The following is a 16,734-nucleotide window of genomic DNA, read 5'->3' on the forward strand; positions in this document are numbered from 1 at the left end:
CTCTCTGCCTACTTGTGATCTCTCTCTCTCTCTCTCTGTCAAATTAACAAATAAAAAATCTTAAAAAAAAAAAAAAAAGAAGAGTTAGGGGCGCCTGTGTGGCTCAGTGGGTTAAAGCCTCTGCCTTTGGCTCAGGTCAGAATCCCAGTGTCCTGGGATCGAGCCCCACATTGGGCTGTCTGCTCCGCGGAAAGCCTGCTTCCTCCTCTCTCTCTGCCTGCCTCTCTACCTACTTGTGATCTCTGTCTGTCAAATAAATAAATAAAATCTTTAAAAAAAAAAAAAAGAAGAGTTACATTTTAAATCTGTGTGTATAGTGTGTACAGAGAGATATACACACATCGGTTACCTAAAGACAAAGAAATATGAAACTGTCTTCAAATTTCCACTGGTTGTAGTAATTTGTTCAACAATAGAACTTAGCTCTTTCTTGCTTCTATTCTATAAATGGAATATGCTACCCCCAATCATTTTCGGAAAGTGGTACATTATAAATAATCCGGTAAACTTTGTTATTTAAGAAACCAAATCCAGGGGCACCTGGGTGGCTCAGTCATTAAGGGTCTGCCTTTGGCTCATGTCATGATCCCAGGGTCATGGGACCAAGCCTGCATGGCACTCCCTTCTCAGTGGGAAGCCTGCTTCTCCCTCTCCCACTCCCCCTGCTTGCGTTCCCTCTCTCACTGTGTTTCTCTCTGTCAAATAAATAAATAAAATCTTAAAAACAAACAAAAAGACCCAACCCAAAACTAACTGTTGAGAAAAAAAAAAACCAACAACAATCTTTTCTAGCTAGTCCAAATTTGTCACAATGCTGATACTGAGCCTAGATTAAACAAATGGAGGGGCACCTGGGTGGCTCAGTTGGTTAAGCAACTACCTTTGGCTCAGGTCATGGTCCTGGAGCCCCAACACTGAGTCCTGCATCAGGCTCCCTGCTCAGCAGGGAGTCTGCTTCTCCCTTTGACCCTCTCCCTTCTCATGTTCTCTCTTTCATTCTCTCTCTCTCAAATAAATAAATAAAATCTTTAAAAAAAAAAAGAAAACAAATGGAATCTATGATTATAGTTCTGGAATTTTAAAAAGTATTTAAATGAAGTACATGACTTATGAGGATTTACTGACTGAGATTCTCATTCTGAATAACAACCTATGTCTAAGAAGTTACTTTTATGTCTTCTTAGTAATCATTAAGTAAATTTTACTTAATCTGCTCATATATGATCTTCACTAAATTAAAAGATTGAAATTATAGAGTAAATTCAATAGAACTTCTGAAAATATTTTATTTATATTTCATTTCAGTCAAATACTTATTTTCCAAATCTATAAGGCCATCTGTCTCAAGTTTAAAATTTGTAATATTACTTGGAAAACTATATGTAAAAAGTGATTGAAGAACATTTCAACACAGAGTGATGAAATGCACAATTTTCAAAGGTTACATGAAACAGTTAAATACATATATATAACATTAAAAACTCTTTATTTAAAAACACTTACTAAAATGGGAAAATGTGACACAGCAAAATAAAATTTTTTCCAAACTCATCACTTTAAAGAATACAGACATAGATTATGATATATACAAAAGAGGAAATAAATCACCATCTGTTATTAATGGGAAATGTTGCATGCTTTCAAAATAGCCATAATTTTAAGTCAGACAAAACGTTGTTTATGGGGAATGCTTCTTTTATTTGAGAGTCTCTTTAAAGGCGTTTTAAATTCCGCTTACTCTGGGCACTTCCTGGAAGAGCATCTTTTCTAGTTCTTGGCTTTGCTGCTCCTCTACTACATTCTTCAGACCCATGATAAGCACACAAACATAACACACAAAAGTCAAAACCACAGGCTGTGCGGCTACACAGTCCCCTTTTTTTATATGGCTGGTACTTAGCAGGGGATTGGCACCTGGGGCAAGGTTTTAAGGCTTCATCAATAAATAGTGTTTTGGCAACCTGCAGTGAGAGCATACACACTAAATCTTCCAATTTCATCCAGAGAATCACTTTATTTCAAACTCTAAATATTTATTTCTAATAACTTATGAGAAATACTCACCTTAACATATTCTTCCTGTTTACTACTTAAGGGGGTAACAGAAGAACTTGCTATAGGTGTCAAAACTTCTCCCCAAGGAGAAAATGTTGAAACTTCTCCTTTTTGAAAACCTGGTATCTTAGCCTGAGCTTGCACGGATCTTAAAGCTGATCGATTTAAAAGATGGAGCCTAGTGGCGGCATCCTCAACATTTACTCTAGCTCCCTGCAGTAAAGGAGAAGAAGGGTCAGTACCGTAATATCAAAAGTTCCAGAACAGTTTTCTGATGCACGTGTATTTAAACACCGAAAGGGATTTCACACTAAATTCTACTAGAATTTTCTCCCTAAAACTTTCCTTTTTCCTTTCCTTTTTAGATGAAAAATCTCTCATCTAACATTTAAATGTCAAAGAAATATAGAGGAACGACGTTAAAACAATAAATGTTAGCTTTAAGCTTGCATGATGGGTTATTTTTCTGATTAAGGCATGGGTTGGCAAACTTTTCCAAAAAAAGGCCAAATAGTGTATATTTTACATTTTGCAGGCCAGATAGTCACAGCTACTCAACTGCCATTTTAGCAAAAGAAGCTGTAGTGGTATGTAAATGAAAGGGCAAGGCTGTGTTCCAAAGCAGCTTACTTTAAAAACAGAAATGATGGACAGGATTGGCCCACAGACTGGAGTTGGCCAAACCCCTCTTTTAAGTCAAGGTTTGTTTTTTTGTTTTTTTGGTTTTTTTAACTTTTAATTTTTTTAAAGATTTATTTTTTCAGTGTTCCAAGATTCATTGTTTAAGTTTAAGAAGGGGCAAATCTTTGTAAAGTTTGCTATGGGGAATCATGGAATTCTTTGAAGGTTTCTTACCTTAGCCACATGTCAGAAGAATAATGGGCCTGATTAGACCATGAAATCTAATTATTTTAGTTAGTTTTTACAATATGTTTAAGTACTGGAATCATTTTTATACTTACATTTTAATTAAAAAATCTTTGGTATTTTAAAAAGAGAAAAAAGGTATCTCTTCTCTAAACTGGATTTCCACATTACTTAAATATTCAGCCTAGAAATATTTTCAATAAGCCCTCTATTTTGTTCAGGTTGATAATGGAAAAATACAAGGTTTTGGTTTCTTTTTTTTTTTTTTTTTTTTAACAAATTGGCATTCTTGAACATTTCTCAAAATAAAATGTACTGAGAGTGAATTTCCTCATGTGTCTACCTAAAACTGTGCTTCCTCTCCCTTGATAGTTTCCCTTTGCCACAATTGGCTCCTAAAAGGAAGGTGAGAAAAAAATAAGAGAAATTATAGAATGATAAATATAGGAAATAAGATTAGCTGGTTGTGAAAAATTCTGTGATTAACAGTTAAAACAACATAGGCATTAAGTGTAATGGATGAATATTGGTTTTCTAAAAATGGAATGAATACAAATGAACTTTTTCAAGGACTCCATACATCTCTTTATAGGACATTTGTATAAATAACTTGCAGCCTAGGACACAAAAACACGACACAACAGCATACCAAAATTTTGATGATTTCGATGTGGTTGGTAAACACAGTGATTGTGTATGAACCAATAAAATGAATAGAGATACATTGTTGAAACACATTTCAGCTACAGAATATTCATTTATTTAACAAATATTTATAGAACTCCTAAAGGTGCCAAGTGAATAAAACAGTCTAAACCCAGGCCTCCTAGAGTTTAAAATGTGTGCTTCCATCTCTGAGCAAAGGAGGCAAAGCAGGCAACCAAGGCACATATTCGTGAGGGCGAAAATTTTTCAAAGTCACATCATGTTACAGGAAGATATTTAAATGGAGTCCCTGTATGGTTGTTCATTTCCATGGTTATAAGAGAACAGTGAGGAGTACAGTAAATTAAGAAATTCGATGGAAAAGGCGTATCCCCATTCTAACACTCATTCTTACGGCTGCAAAGCAAATAGATGAAATTGAGATCCTATGACACCTAGCTGGTGTTTGCCTTCTAATTTTTATACATAAGGAGATTTCAGAGACATTACACAAGTATGAGGAAAACCTCAAACAACTTTGTCTTGTAATGTTTCTGTTTGGGTCAATGATACACATTAAGATAGTTTATGTGGAAAGCAACGGGTCCGTATCAGAATAGGGTGGCAAAGTGCACCAGGAAGGATGTCTCTAGAGAGAGGAAGGAACAGGAAGAATACCTGATTTGTCTGGACTTACACAGAGGAGATTTCCAGTTCTGGTGGATAATAGGAGATGAATCGGGGATCTGTACAGAGAAACACTAAGCAAAACAAAAGAAAGAAACTAGGCAATTATTAACTCTGGAAAAAAAAAGTTATATAGAAAAAAGGTGTAATCATAGTGTACTGCATGTTTCAGCTATCAAAACTCATGTCAACACAGTCTTAATAATGTCAGCACCTAATTCTGATTCACTCCCAAATAGTGGTGTGGTTACATTAGTGAGACAGGAGAAAAGGAGAAAGGAGTTCAGAGAGACGGGTCGGTGGGTGGGGAGGTAGTGGTATAAGTGGTGAGAAGTTGGAGAACAAATTCTTAGGAAAAAAAAAGCCAAGAAATAGCAGGAAAGGCATGCTATTTAGAAATGTAGAGGCAAATCTGAAAAGGAACAAATGAAGAACTGAAAGTGATTAACTTGGGGCAAGAATCAAAGGTAGGAAGAGACAGGCAAGAGATTGTGTTTTGTTATAAGCCTTGTAGCCCAATTTGACTTCTTAAACCATGTACTTGTTTTACTTTAAAAAAAAATTAAAAAGCAAACCATAATAAGAGAAAAAGGTTCAAGTAAGGAAAAAGTATAGTCCTTTAAAGTTGGAACAAAGAAGTGGTGGCCAGGAGATGAAGACAGAATATTTTATCTAGAATTACCTTAAGTGTTGCCAAACATAACCACATTTCTTTCCTTGTAGGATGTACAATGGACATGGAGCTAACAGTTTAATATTAATAGATGCTTGCTTAAAAATTTTTCGGGGGCGCCTGGGTGGCTCAGTTTGTTAAGCATCTGCCTTTGGCTCACATCATGATCCCAGAATCCTGGGATCCAGCCCCACTCTGACTCCCTGCTCAGCAGGCAGTTGGCTTCTCCCTCTCTCTCTGCCTGCTTCTCCCCATTTGTACCCTCTCTCTCTCTCAAATAAAGAGATAAAATCTTCAAAAAAAGTATCTTTTTAAGGGGCTTCTGGGTGGTTCAGTTGGGTAAAAGTCTACCTTCAGCTTATGTCATGATCCCAGGGTCCTAGGATCCAGCTCCTGGATCCAGTGATCCACTGGCTCACTGCCCAATGGGGAGCCTACTTCTCCCTCTCCCTCTGCTGCTCTCTCTCAAATTAATATATAAAATCTTTTAAAAAATTATTTTTTAAAGTAAGTCCTTAGCACATAGAGCAGCACTCTAAAAAGATCAGAAGTTAAGAAGGCAATTTATATTTTCTCGATTATAAGCTCCCAGGGCCAGAAGCTGCAGCAGTTAAATGGCCAGGAACTGTAAACTATAAGGCAATATCATAGGTAAAAAAAGGTAAAAACTTTTCTTCAAAGTAAAATGGAAAGTCAACATTTTAGTTAGGTGCAGTCCCTGATATTTCATCGTAATGAGAAACCTACCAATCTGTATCTAGGTATTAATGTTTGTTTAAACTATGTGTCAGCTCAATTATCATATTTTGTCAAATTAGAAATTTACTTACGTCATGAAATGCTTTTTACTAAAACAAGGAGAAGAGAGTGAACTCTTGTGGTTTCTCTTAATACTGATGGCCAAGAAAGGTCTGAAAGTTGCATATACAGCACACATGGTTGCCAGAGTTATGAGATGTCTAGGACACAAAGTAGTGTTGCTCGGAAGAATTAATCAGCTTCTGCAGAACTTTTCCTGTCAATTCAAAGCTGGTTCTCCAATCTTCAAGAAAATACAAGCTTATGATGCTTTACCAGTGCTTGTCTGCCACACTCGCTCACTTCCAGGCCTTCCTCGATGCTGCGGAAACGCTCCTCCCCATCTTCACTCGGTAAGGCACTCACTCCTCCTTCAGGTCTCAGCAGAGTTGTGCTTCTTCTGAAAAGCCTTCTCTTGATTCCCAAGTATCAAATGCCCCTTTAAAATGTCCCGGTAGAAAAAACTCTGGGTTGCCCCTAACACACCTGTATTATAATCACCTGCTTATTTATATCACCCATGGGGCATGAGCTCCAAGAGAGTGGGCACCACTTCAGAAAGGTTCACCATTGTAATCTGAGCAATTGGCACATAGTATCCACTCAAAAGACTAGATAGAAAATGTTATAAGGACATCTAATTACAAATAGGATCCAGCAGAGCACTGGTATTCAAACCCTGCTAACAGCACACACACTTCAACAACAAACCCTAGGATGCTCTTGATGCTGGGCAGTCTACTTCACTTATGGACTGGAAGGAGTTTGGGAGAGGTAAAACATTCATGAGTGAATGTTTGCTAAATGAAAAATGGTTAAAAGATAGCAGGAAAACCAAATTGGGTTGTCTGGCAATTTGCGATTATTATTTTTACAAATCCATTTGAGAAAAGTATTGTATACATTACCTCAGAATCTGCTTTCAGTTGTGAGATATAGAATTTCCTCCTCCGATTTGCTTTTTTATCTTGAACAATAATTTCACGCCAATTTCTGCTCACTTTCCAAACACTACAACAAAATCATTGGTCTTTATAGTGCATATATTCCACAAAATTAACATTTTTTGCATATGGAAATTAATAAGAAAAACTTGTTTTAAAGATTTTGGACAGTGGGGCGCCTGGGTGGCTCAGTGGGTTAAGCCGCTGCCTTCGGCTCAGGTCATGATCTCAGGGTCCTGGGATCGAGTCCCGCATCGGGCTGTCTGCTCAGCAGGGAGCCTGCTTTCCTCTCTCTCTCTCTGCCTGCCTCTCCATCTACTTGTGATTTCTCTCTGTCAAATAAATACATAAAATCTTTAAAAACAAACAAACAAACAAACAGCAAACAAACAGAAAATCTCAATTTTATATCCAGTGATTGCCCATCAATAACTTTGGCTATACAAATTATGAAAGAAAAGATAATCTCTCAGCTGCTAATCTGGTCTTTTTTATTACTCTAACTTAAATCATTCAAAGGGAATAAGATCAGACAATTACAAAAAGGCCGCTTGCTGTTAGGGAGGTAATACTGTCCTTCCGGTTACTGTGGCCACTTCAATTGCCTTGCCTCTCCCTAAGCCAGTACATGTGTCTTGTATCAGATTGATGGGAAGGAAAAAGCAGAAAGTCACCTGTTAATGGGGCAGAAAGGAGCTATGCAATTGGTTATTTGCCACAGTTATTTCAACTGACCATAATCTCTCACATTACTGAGAATCAACTCTGCTAACATTATACACGCATTCTGCAGTACAAGTACTATGCATTTGGAGGGCTGTGGAGAAGAGGTAATTAGAAAAATATGACCGAATATCACCTGTTCCCACAAGCGAGCACCCAAAAGTATCACACAAGTTTTTAACTGGTCTCTATCCAAATACTACAGCATATAAAAATAAACTTCCTATATTTCAGCCATCTCCTTGATTTCTTTTTTTTTTTTTAAAGATTTTATTTATTTATTTGACAGACAGAGATTACAAGCAGGCAGAGAGGCAGGCAGAGAGAGAGGAGGAAGCAGGCTCCCCGCTGAGCAGAGAGCCCAATGTGGTGCTCGATCCCAGGACTCCGAGGTCATGACCTGAGCCGAAGGCAGCGGCTTAACCCACTGAGGCACCCAGGCGCCCCTCTCCTTGATTTCTTAAACAATTTTTCTCATTCAAACATTCTTTAAAAGGCATATACATTCAGGTACACTACGTCCCACTTGGATTACACCAAGTACATTCTGGATCAAGTTTATTTAGAAAGGCCTTAAATCTTAATATGAGTTTGTGAGACAGTATTAGATTGGAAAACAGAGGGCTCGGGGCACCTGGGTGGCTCAGTCAGTTAAGTGTCTGACTCTTGATTTCAGCTCAGGTCATGCTCTCAGGGTCTTGGGATCAAGCCTGGCATTGGGCTCCACACCCAGCGTGAAGTCTGCTTAAGATTCTCTCTCTTTCTGCCCCCGCCCCTACCTCTCCCTCTCTTAAAAAAAAAAAAAAATCAGAGGGCTCAATTATAGACCTAGATATATTCTTATCTCCTTGAATGACTGTTGGCAGGTCACTTAAATTCTCTAGAACACAGTTTCCTCATCTTCAAAATATGTGATTAGACTAGATGTCTCAAAAGACTTCCAGCTCTGAAATTCTACAATTCTCTACAATGGCCTACAAATAATTTGTTGAGGAAAGGTGAAGAAGGGCTTTAATAGAAGTAGTAGCCATAAAACCAGCAAGGATTCTATGACCCAACTCTTGACATATCTCTATCAAAAATCAAATTCACAAATGCTCCTGCATACCCTTCCCCAGCTGTTGCCTTGCAGAAGTCCTGTTCTACAGACTTCCCTCCTTCCTAGCCATGGCATTCCCAAGGGTCTAGTGTTCGGATAGTCTTGCAACTCCCCCAAATTGCCAGTATGAACACAGTCTCATTTTAGTCTTTGTAACCCTAGTTCCTGTCCTCAGTCCTCCTAAATATCTGTTTCTCTTCATGTAGCAGCATCCAATATACTAGAATTCTTGTTAACAAAAATTCTTCAGTTTCTAATTCCTTGAAATTCCCAAAAGTAACCACGTTACACAGCCCTGTTAGCAATGAAAATGCACTAATCCATATTCCCTCGGTTTCTGAGACAACCAAGCCCTAAAATGAAAGCTAACCATCATTTTGGATTCTAGAATTTAGATTAAATAATTAAATGGTATCTTTTGTATGTTATCATTTCTTAGTTACCATAATACTTTGCATTATTTCTGGCCAAGTGTCATAACTTTAATACAATTTGCAATCTGAAATCAAGATATGAACTGTTAAATCATTAAATAACTTTTGTGTAATATAGCTTACCATCTTGCAAATTTAAAGTTCAACATTTAGAAACACTCTTCCCAAATGACAGTGACATGAACTTTATCCAGAAGACTACATTGATGCTTCTAAAAGAGGATTTCATTTTTTTTTAGAGATTTACTTATTTATTTTAAAAGAGAGAGAAATAGAGGTTGTAGTGGAGGGGCAGGGAGAGAAAATCCCCCAGAAGACTCCCCACTGAGATCAAAGCCCAAGACAGAGCTCCACCCCACAACCTGACTCCAGCCCAAACCAGGAGTTGGACCCCTACCCAACTGAGCCACCCAGGCACCCCTAAAACAAGAATTTAAACAGAACTAACCCTATTAGGAAGCTCAGTAAACCACTCTTAGGAAGCTCACAAAACACTTTGATAAAGACAGAAATAATAAAACGTAACAAATAAAAAACAGGACAACTACTCAACTCATAGAAAAGCTTTCCAACTTTAAAAAAAAAAAAAGTGTCAAGAAGTTTTACTTCAGAAAAAAAATTTTATTTCTTACCTGCATAGGTTTTCTGCAGTCAAGGAACCTAAAACCATAGCAAGAATATGTTTTAAATTTCTGTATTTTAATTCTGTTAAGATGTCCAGCTTTTCTATACCCATTTTCTTGCCAATCAGTCCTGCAAGGACACACTGTAGTATGGCTATTTGCCCCCCTTCCTTCTCTTCTAACCATTCATGAGCACCAGTTTGCTGGAATCTTTTTCTTTTGTTTCTCATAAAGAGCTCGTGCACTAACTGCAAGGCTGGGGTCTTTGATAAATTCTTAAAGCTTAAAATATCATTGTAACTGCTCAGCTGACTCTCCGAGGTGTCTGAAGCAGCTGCTGGTGTTGCTTCCAAGTCAGAGTCCCTCTCTGTCTCAGATTGTGAGCTTTGTTCCTGAAGCGTGGACAATCTTCTCAGCCTTCGAAGATGTCTTGACTTTTTTATGGTGTCCTCCACTTTGACCGTTCCCTTTTGTTTCCAAAGTTCTCGAAAAGAACCCTCCTGGTCAGAGAGGGAATCTTCCGATTTATCCAAACAAAGTGAGTTAAAACCACTATCTTCAGGTGTTGAAATATTGCCCTTCACTTCAGCTGTAGGAGAGAGCCTTTGACTTGCATTAAATTTAATGTTTGCTACAAGACTACTTACTGGAGTCACACATAAGTTCTCGTTTGTTCCATAAGATGTTGCACTAGCAGAGGAGCCCAGAAGTTTGGGGTATATATTCTCATCATTAATAAATAGACTGCTATCACTAAGGTCATGTGTGATAGAGTCTTTAAAACTATTACCCTGAATTGGAGATATACATTCAACCTCAAATAGGCTACAGTCATCTTTGGAATCATCAACTGTGGAAGTCTTCTGTTGAGAAAAATTAAGTCTCAATTTTTGACTGCTGGCGGTTGCTTCTTCTGTTTTCAAAGAACTAGTAACTAAAGGACTAAAACTGGTTTGTCTTGGAAAACTTGAAGCACTGCCTGGAATATTTTTTTCTAAGTGGAGAACCTGGCTTATACTATTTTCTAGAGAACTATTTTGTGATTCAAAGTCCCCCTTTAGGAGAGAGAAAGATATGTCCAACCTTCTACGCAGTAAACGTTTTTTTCCACTGACTTTAGGGGTTTCACAAAGTTCTGGAGTTTTATCATTCTCCTTCCTAGAAAAGAAAAATCTCTTTTTTTGAGTTGGAGATTCTAAAGTATGAGTTAAGCCCAGATTTGAAGTTTCAGGATGTTCCTGGATTAATGTTGGACTTTTTTCTTTCTCTCCAAAAAATTCTTTATCTGTATTCTCAAAGTTACAAGGTTGTAAGAGCTCATTGTAGCCACTATCTTGAAATGAAGATGTGGAGCAAAAGTCTCTGAAGCTGGAGTATTTGAAATTGACAGCAGGACGGTCCACCTTATTTCCCGCTCCAGGGCAAGCTTGACTTGAATGTCTCTCTGACATCTTCAAATCTGTTTCTACAAAGGGAAAACAAATTTTATTCTTCCTTTGAAATGAGTAGTCTAGCAGCTTATACCAAAATATATTACTTGTTAGGAATATGAAAAACAACAGAAAATGTATGGCAATAAGAAAAGTTACTTTAAAAAATAAATCTAGGGGGTGCCTGGGTGGCTCAGTTGTTAGGTGTCTGTCTTCAGCTCAGGTCATGATCCCAGGGTCCTGGGATGGAGCCCCACATGGGGGGTTCCTGTTCAGCGGGGAGTTTGCTCCTCCCCCTGCCTGCTCCCCCTGATAGTACGCTCTTTCTTGGTCAAGTAAATATATAATATCTTCTAAAAAATAAATAAAAAATAAATCTACTCTACTATATACTCATTTGTATATTACTTTACCCAACTTTTAGCATCACAAAAACCAAAATATGGGAGTTATACATATTCACAGACAATTCGATTAAACATAGTCTAAGTGCTACGCACAAATATTTTCTTAAACTACAGAAAAATCTGGCTGCATCATTTTTAGATTTTATTACCTTATGATTTTAACAGTACATAATAATAGTTTCAATATTCTAGCTTATTCATACTGGCCTATATCTAGTCAGCTGGATATTTCCCTTCAAAGTTCTGGTATTTAAGTAAAGCTGTTTAAAAAACTTTTATGCCAGGGGTGTTGGGGGTCTCAGTGGGTTGGGCCTCTGCCTTCGGCTTGGGTCCTGGTCTCAGGGTCCTGGGACGGAGCCCTGCATCGGGCTCTCTGCTGGGTGGGGAGCCTGCTTCCCCCTCTCTCTCTGCCTGCCTCTGTCCCTGCTTGTGATCTCTATAAATAAATAAAATCTTAAAAAAAAAAAACTTTATGCCAATTTTTGAACATGTTTTTGGAAATGTGTCATGTTCATGGATTAATGAACATAAGTGCTGCCACTAGATTTGACTGCAACTTGACCAAGCAATGCCAGGATAATGTTATTCATACTTTTAACATAGGCCTCTCACAGATATCCAATCCCCATGACCATTCTCAAGGTCTGAGCTCCCAGATGCATTACTTTGCAAAGACTCTTTGGCTGATTGATTAATTACTAATACATTCTTCTTGAGCTAACCAAAATGAACCAGCGCCTCAGAGATACAGGGCCATCACAAACCTAGCATATTATTCTTGTCTCATTTTCTAAATTTTAAGACATCAGGTCCAGTTGCAGGCTTGAATTCACAGGTAACAGGCAACTCTTTGTGGGAAACTCAACCTTAATAATATTCTTGAAATTACAAGCATAGAATTCAAGTAAATTACTTTGTAATTACTTAATGAGTTACCCAGTAATTATATGTGTAAGGAACAACACTAGGAAATCCTCCTCAACCTTCTCTTTTTTTTTAATTTACTTTTTCTCTTTGATTTTTTTTCTCCTCAGCGTTTTGTTCTTTTCAGCAGTCAACTCCTGTATTTTATTTTTAAATTTTTTTATTAATTATTTTTATTAACATATAATGTATTATTTGCCCCAGGGATACAGGTCTGTTCCTCAACCTTTTCTTAACAGTATTATCACGTTCCTTCTTTTTCAAAACTCAAATCTTAAAGGGTGTGAAGGGAAGAAAATTATCATAGTTTCTGGTATTTCTCCAGATTATTTAAAGAACACTAAGAAAACTGTCATTCTTTCAAAGTTTTCTCCAGACCAAATGCATGATTTTTCTCTATTGAAAGATCCTGGGAAAGTATATTTTAGTTGTCTATAATGGGGAAAGTAATATACTTATGCCTAGGTTAAATAAGAGCCTAAGTGAATGAGTTTATATTTATGAATGAGTAATATATTTATGCATAGTAATTAAGTGCTTAAGTGAATGAGTTCTTTAAAACAACAACAAATGCTATTTCAACCACAAAACAAGATTTTTTATGGTAAAATAATCATGGGATGATTACTACTGGACAAAATATCTAAGTGTTTTTCAACCTTTTAAACTTATATTCAATTATGCTAAATCTCATACATGTTATTTTCTGATTTAGATCACCAGAGATCATAAGAATGACTGCTGTCTTCTGTACGTGCTTACCAGCCAAGATAATCAAACTTTGCTTTCTATAACTTGTATTATGCTTCAAGACAATTTTGTTTTCCAAATATTAAGTTAATGACATATAATGAGCTTTCACATTGCACCTCCACCCATGAATATTTCCTTTTCTTTGAGAATCAGTCTACAAAGCAAGTTAAAATTAGGTCGGGAAATCCTTAAATTTTAGAGCAATTGTAACTATTCTACCTTACCACTAGGTGTCTCACCATGCTAGAATTTGGGAAACAAGCAAATTGTTAGAATGGGAAGGCAGATAATCCTCTCCCCCTACCACCCATAAGCCACTTGATATAAACATACACATGTAAAGAAAAAAAATAATTTTTTTCTGTTCATCTATCCATCTGAAATTACCTCCAATGTGCTTTCTCTTCTGTCATCAAGCCCATCTTTTTATTATCCCAAGACGTTGGTCAAACAAAACTTGATTCTTCAAAACTTAATTTTTAAATCATTTAAAAAGACTCGTGCAAAATTTTGAAATGACCATTGACTTACTTAATTTTACTGATTCAACAGCTCACTAATTAATCAAATGAGCCTCCTTGGTACTCATATTTTAAACACCAGGCTCCTGAGTGTTGAGAACACATCTCTATTTGTTGTCAAAAAAGAAAAAATTGGCAAGAATATGGAGAAACAGGAACCTTCATGCACTGCTGCTGGGAATGCAAATCGGTGCAGTCACTGTGGAAAACTGTATGGAGCTTCCTTAAAAATTAAAAATAGGACTATCATATGATCCAACAATTCCACTTCTGGCTATTTATCTAAAGAAAATGAAAACACTAATTTGAAAAGATAAATGTACCTCTATGTTCATTGCAACATTATTTACAAGAGCCAAGATATGGGAGAGACCTAAGTGTCCATTGATAGATGAACTGATAAAAAAGCGGTACATATATGCATTGAAATATTACTCGGCCATAAAAAAAGAATGAAATCTTGCCCTTTGTGACATGAATGGACTCATAAAATCTTACGTTAAGTGAAATGAGTCAGACAAAAACAAATACCGTATGATTTCACTTACTGTGGAATCTGAGAAACAAAACACACAAACAAACAAACAAACAAAAAGATACAGGGAACAAATCTAAAGTTGCCAGAGGGGATGGGAGTAAAGGGTGGTCAAAATAAGTGAAGGGAATTAGAGGTACAAACTTCCAGGTATAAAATAAATAAGCCTTGGGCGCCTGGGTGGCTCAGTGGGTTAACTTCGGCTCAGGTCATGGTCTCAGGGTCCTGGGATGGAGTCCCACATCGGGCTCTCTGCTCAGCAGGGAGCCTGCTTCCCCCCCCCCCCCCCCCCCCCCGCCTGCCTCACCATCTACTTGTGATCTCTCTCTGTCAAATAAATAAATAAATAAAATCTTTTAAAAATATATATAAAATAAAAATAAATAAGCCTTGGGAATGTATACACCATAAGGAATACAATGAATAATATTGTAGTAACTTAGATAATAACTAGATAATCATACTAGAGTACTTATATATATTATATAATAATTATAAATATCATATTAGAAATATAACTAGGTAACTACTAGACCTATCAAGGTGATCATTTCATAATGTATAAAAATATAGAATTGCTATGCTGTCACCTGAAACTAATGTAATATTGTATGTCAACTATAATTCAATCTAAGACCACTTGTTAAGTTAGAGAATGTAATACTTACTATTTAACTATATTAAAACCAAATTTTCATTTGTTAAAGTGGAAAATCTTACCATCAGTAAGTCTTGAGTTCTTAGATGTCAGTTAGGTGAGTTTCCAAACAAGAAAATCTTTCACTTTGCCTTTAAAACTCATGCCAAAGTATTACCAATTCAAAACTCTAGTTTGGACAATTGCAGCAGCGTGATGACCGCTCAGATTTGAAAGGTACGTAAAGTACATACCGCACGGATTATTCCAAACACATGAAAAGGCCTAAATCATTCTGAGTTTCTTTCAGCTTTCCAGATTAACGGTAATTTCAATATCCCTGTCCTCTCCAGCTAGTCTGGGAACTGAGGAACCTTCCCAAATTCGGGTTTTCTGAAAATGCAGTGGAAGCCGCAGCGCTGTCCTTTACTCCCCCAAGGTGCTATCAGAGGGTGGGGGGTTAACGGTCTCACCAGGGCGTCCTTTGGCCCGGTTCGTCCCTCCTGGACCTTCTCAAGGCCCAGCTGGCGGGGGAACTGGGGGTCGCCTCGGCTCCGCCTCCAGGACCCAGAACGCCACCGAAAGGCGGAGGGTGGGTGGGCGTCCCCTGGAGCCGAGCGAGCCGGTAAGAGATCGGCTTCCGGGCACCTCTCTAGTCCCAGCACCTGGAAAGCAAAGTGGGGCCGGACCCGGGGCCGCCCGGAAGCCCGCACACACTGGGGCCCTCCACTCCCGCCCACCTGGAGACCGAGACGCACCCGCACCGACCGGGCGGCGGGGCCAGGAGGGAGGGGAGACAGGCAGCCACCGCTGGGAGCGCCGGGCAGGAGCCGCCGCCTCGCCCCCAGGGATGCCCGGCTATGGCAACCCCCACGCCACGTTCGCGTGGGGCCGCCGCGTTTCCCTCCTTCGGTTTGAACTGCCCGCCTTGAGTAACCGCTACGCGCCGCCCCGCCCCGCGCCGCCCCTTCCTCCGCCTCCGCGGCGCCCCCCGCCGGCCGCCCCGCGACCCGCAGGCCCAGGCCGGGTCCCCGCTTCCCCCGAGGAGGTCTCGTCCTCCCTTTTCCCACCCTTCCACCCCTACCCAAAGCTCAGCCGGGCTTTCTAACTTCATGGGCTCCGCCTCTCCCCATTCTCACCCAGGGGAGCATTATATAGAAAGGCCACTAATCCTGTAGTGGGTCCTGCATTAAAAATAATGCAGGCGAGTATTCACTTGAAAATGTTCGTTGAGATATAAAAACCGAATGACGCCTTTTTAGCAGTAGAGCTATACACAGGATGAGGTCTGAAGGGCATGACTAACTTGGTTACAGCATCTCTACACGGGGTTATGCTTGATTATGCTAGATGGGATATTTTATATTATTCACCGGACACCTACTCTATGCAAGGCTCTCTTGGCAGCTTCCTCCTAGTCTCCTTTTTCTGGCTTCTTTTTCTCTGCCTTTTCCCTAAACGAGACGGCCTACCTCAGCATTTGTTTGTTTGTTTAACTTTACCATTTTGTGCTTACATAATTCTTATGCAGAACCTCTCCCATCACTTTTAAGCCAATAATAGCAGCTACCACCACAGTCCTCCGACTGGATATTTCTTTCTCTGTCTGGATGCCCTTTAGTTACCCAAAATGAAATTTATCCAAAATCAAACTCACTAACACTAAGTTCTGCCAGTCACTACTTGAGGTACTGGGAATACAAAGATGAACACAGCACAGTTATGACCTTAAGGGGCTCACAAGCACCGTAATAGAGGGATGTAGTAGCACCAAGGAAAGAGGATCAACTAACCCTAAGGAAGGAGAAGGGATAGGGCTAACTTTATAAAGACCATGATTTGAGGTGGATTTTGAGATGAATGACAATGTAAAAGTCAGACAACAGGTGATTTCAATTTCAAAATGTGCAAGAGCAGGAAACTTGGAATAGCTGGGCAAACTCTAAATAGTTTGTTCTACCTAGAAATTCAGATTTATT

General features: G+C 38.7%; 1 protein-coding gene across 1 annotated transcript; it reads right to left on the minus strand.

Moving 5' to 3' along the window:
• Nucleotides 1–1,467: 1,467 nt before the first annotated feature.
• On the minus strand, nucleotides 1,468–15,007 carry FBXO43 (F-box protein 43). Its single transcript, XM_059395522.1, is given in 7 exon segments — nucleotides 1,468–1,961; nucleotides 2,065–2,268; nucleotides 6,634–6,736; nucleotides 9,558–11,013; nucleotides 14,839–14,867; nucleotides 14,869–14,907; nucleotides 14,997–15,007. Coding segments are annotated over 7 exon segments (2,091 nt in total). The 3' UTR covers nucleotides 1,468–1,712.
• Nucleotides 15,008–16,734: the final 1,727 nt, after the last annotated feature.

The sequence above is a fragment of the Mustela nigripes genome, chromosome 3, assembly GCF_022355385.1.
Source record: "Mustela nigripes isolate SB6536 chromosome 3, MUSNIG.SB6536, whole genome shotgun sequence".
In the NCBI taxonomy this organism is placed as follows: domain Eukaryota; kingdom Metazoa; phylum Chordata; class Mammalia; order Carnivora; family Mustelidae; genus Mustela; species Mustela nigripes.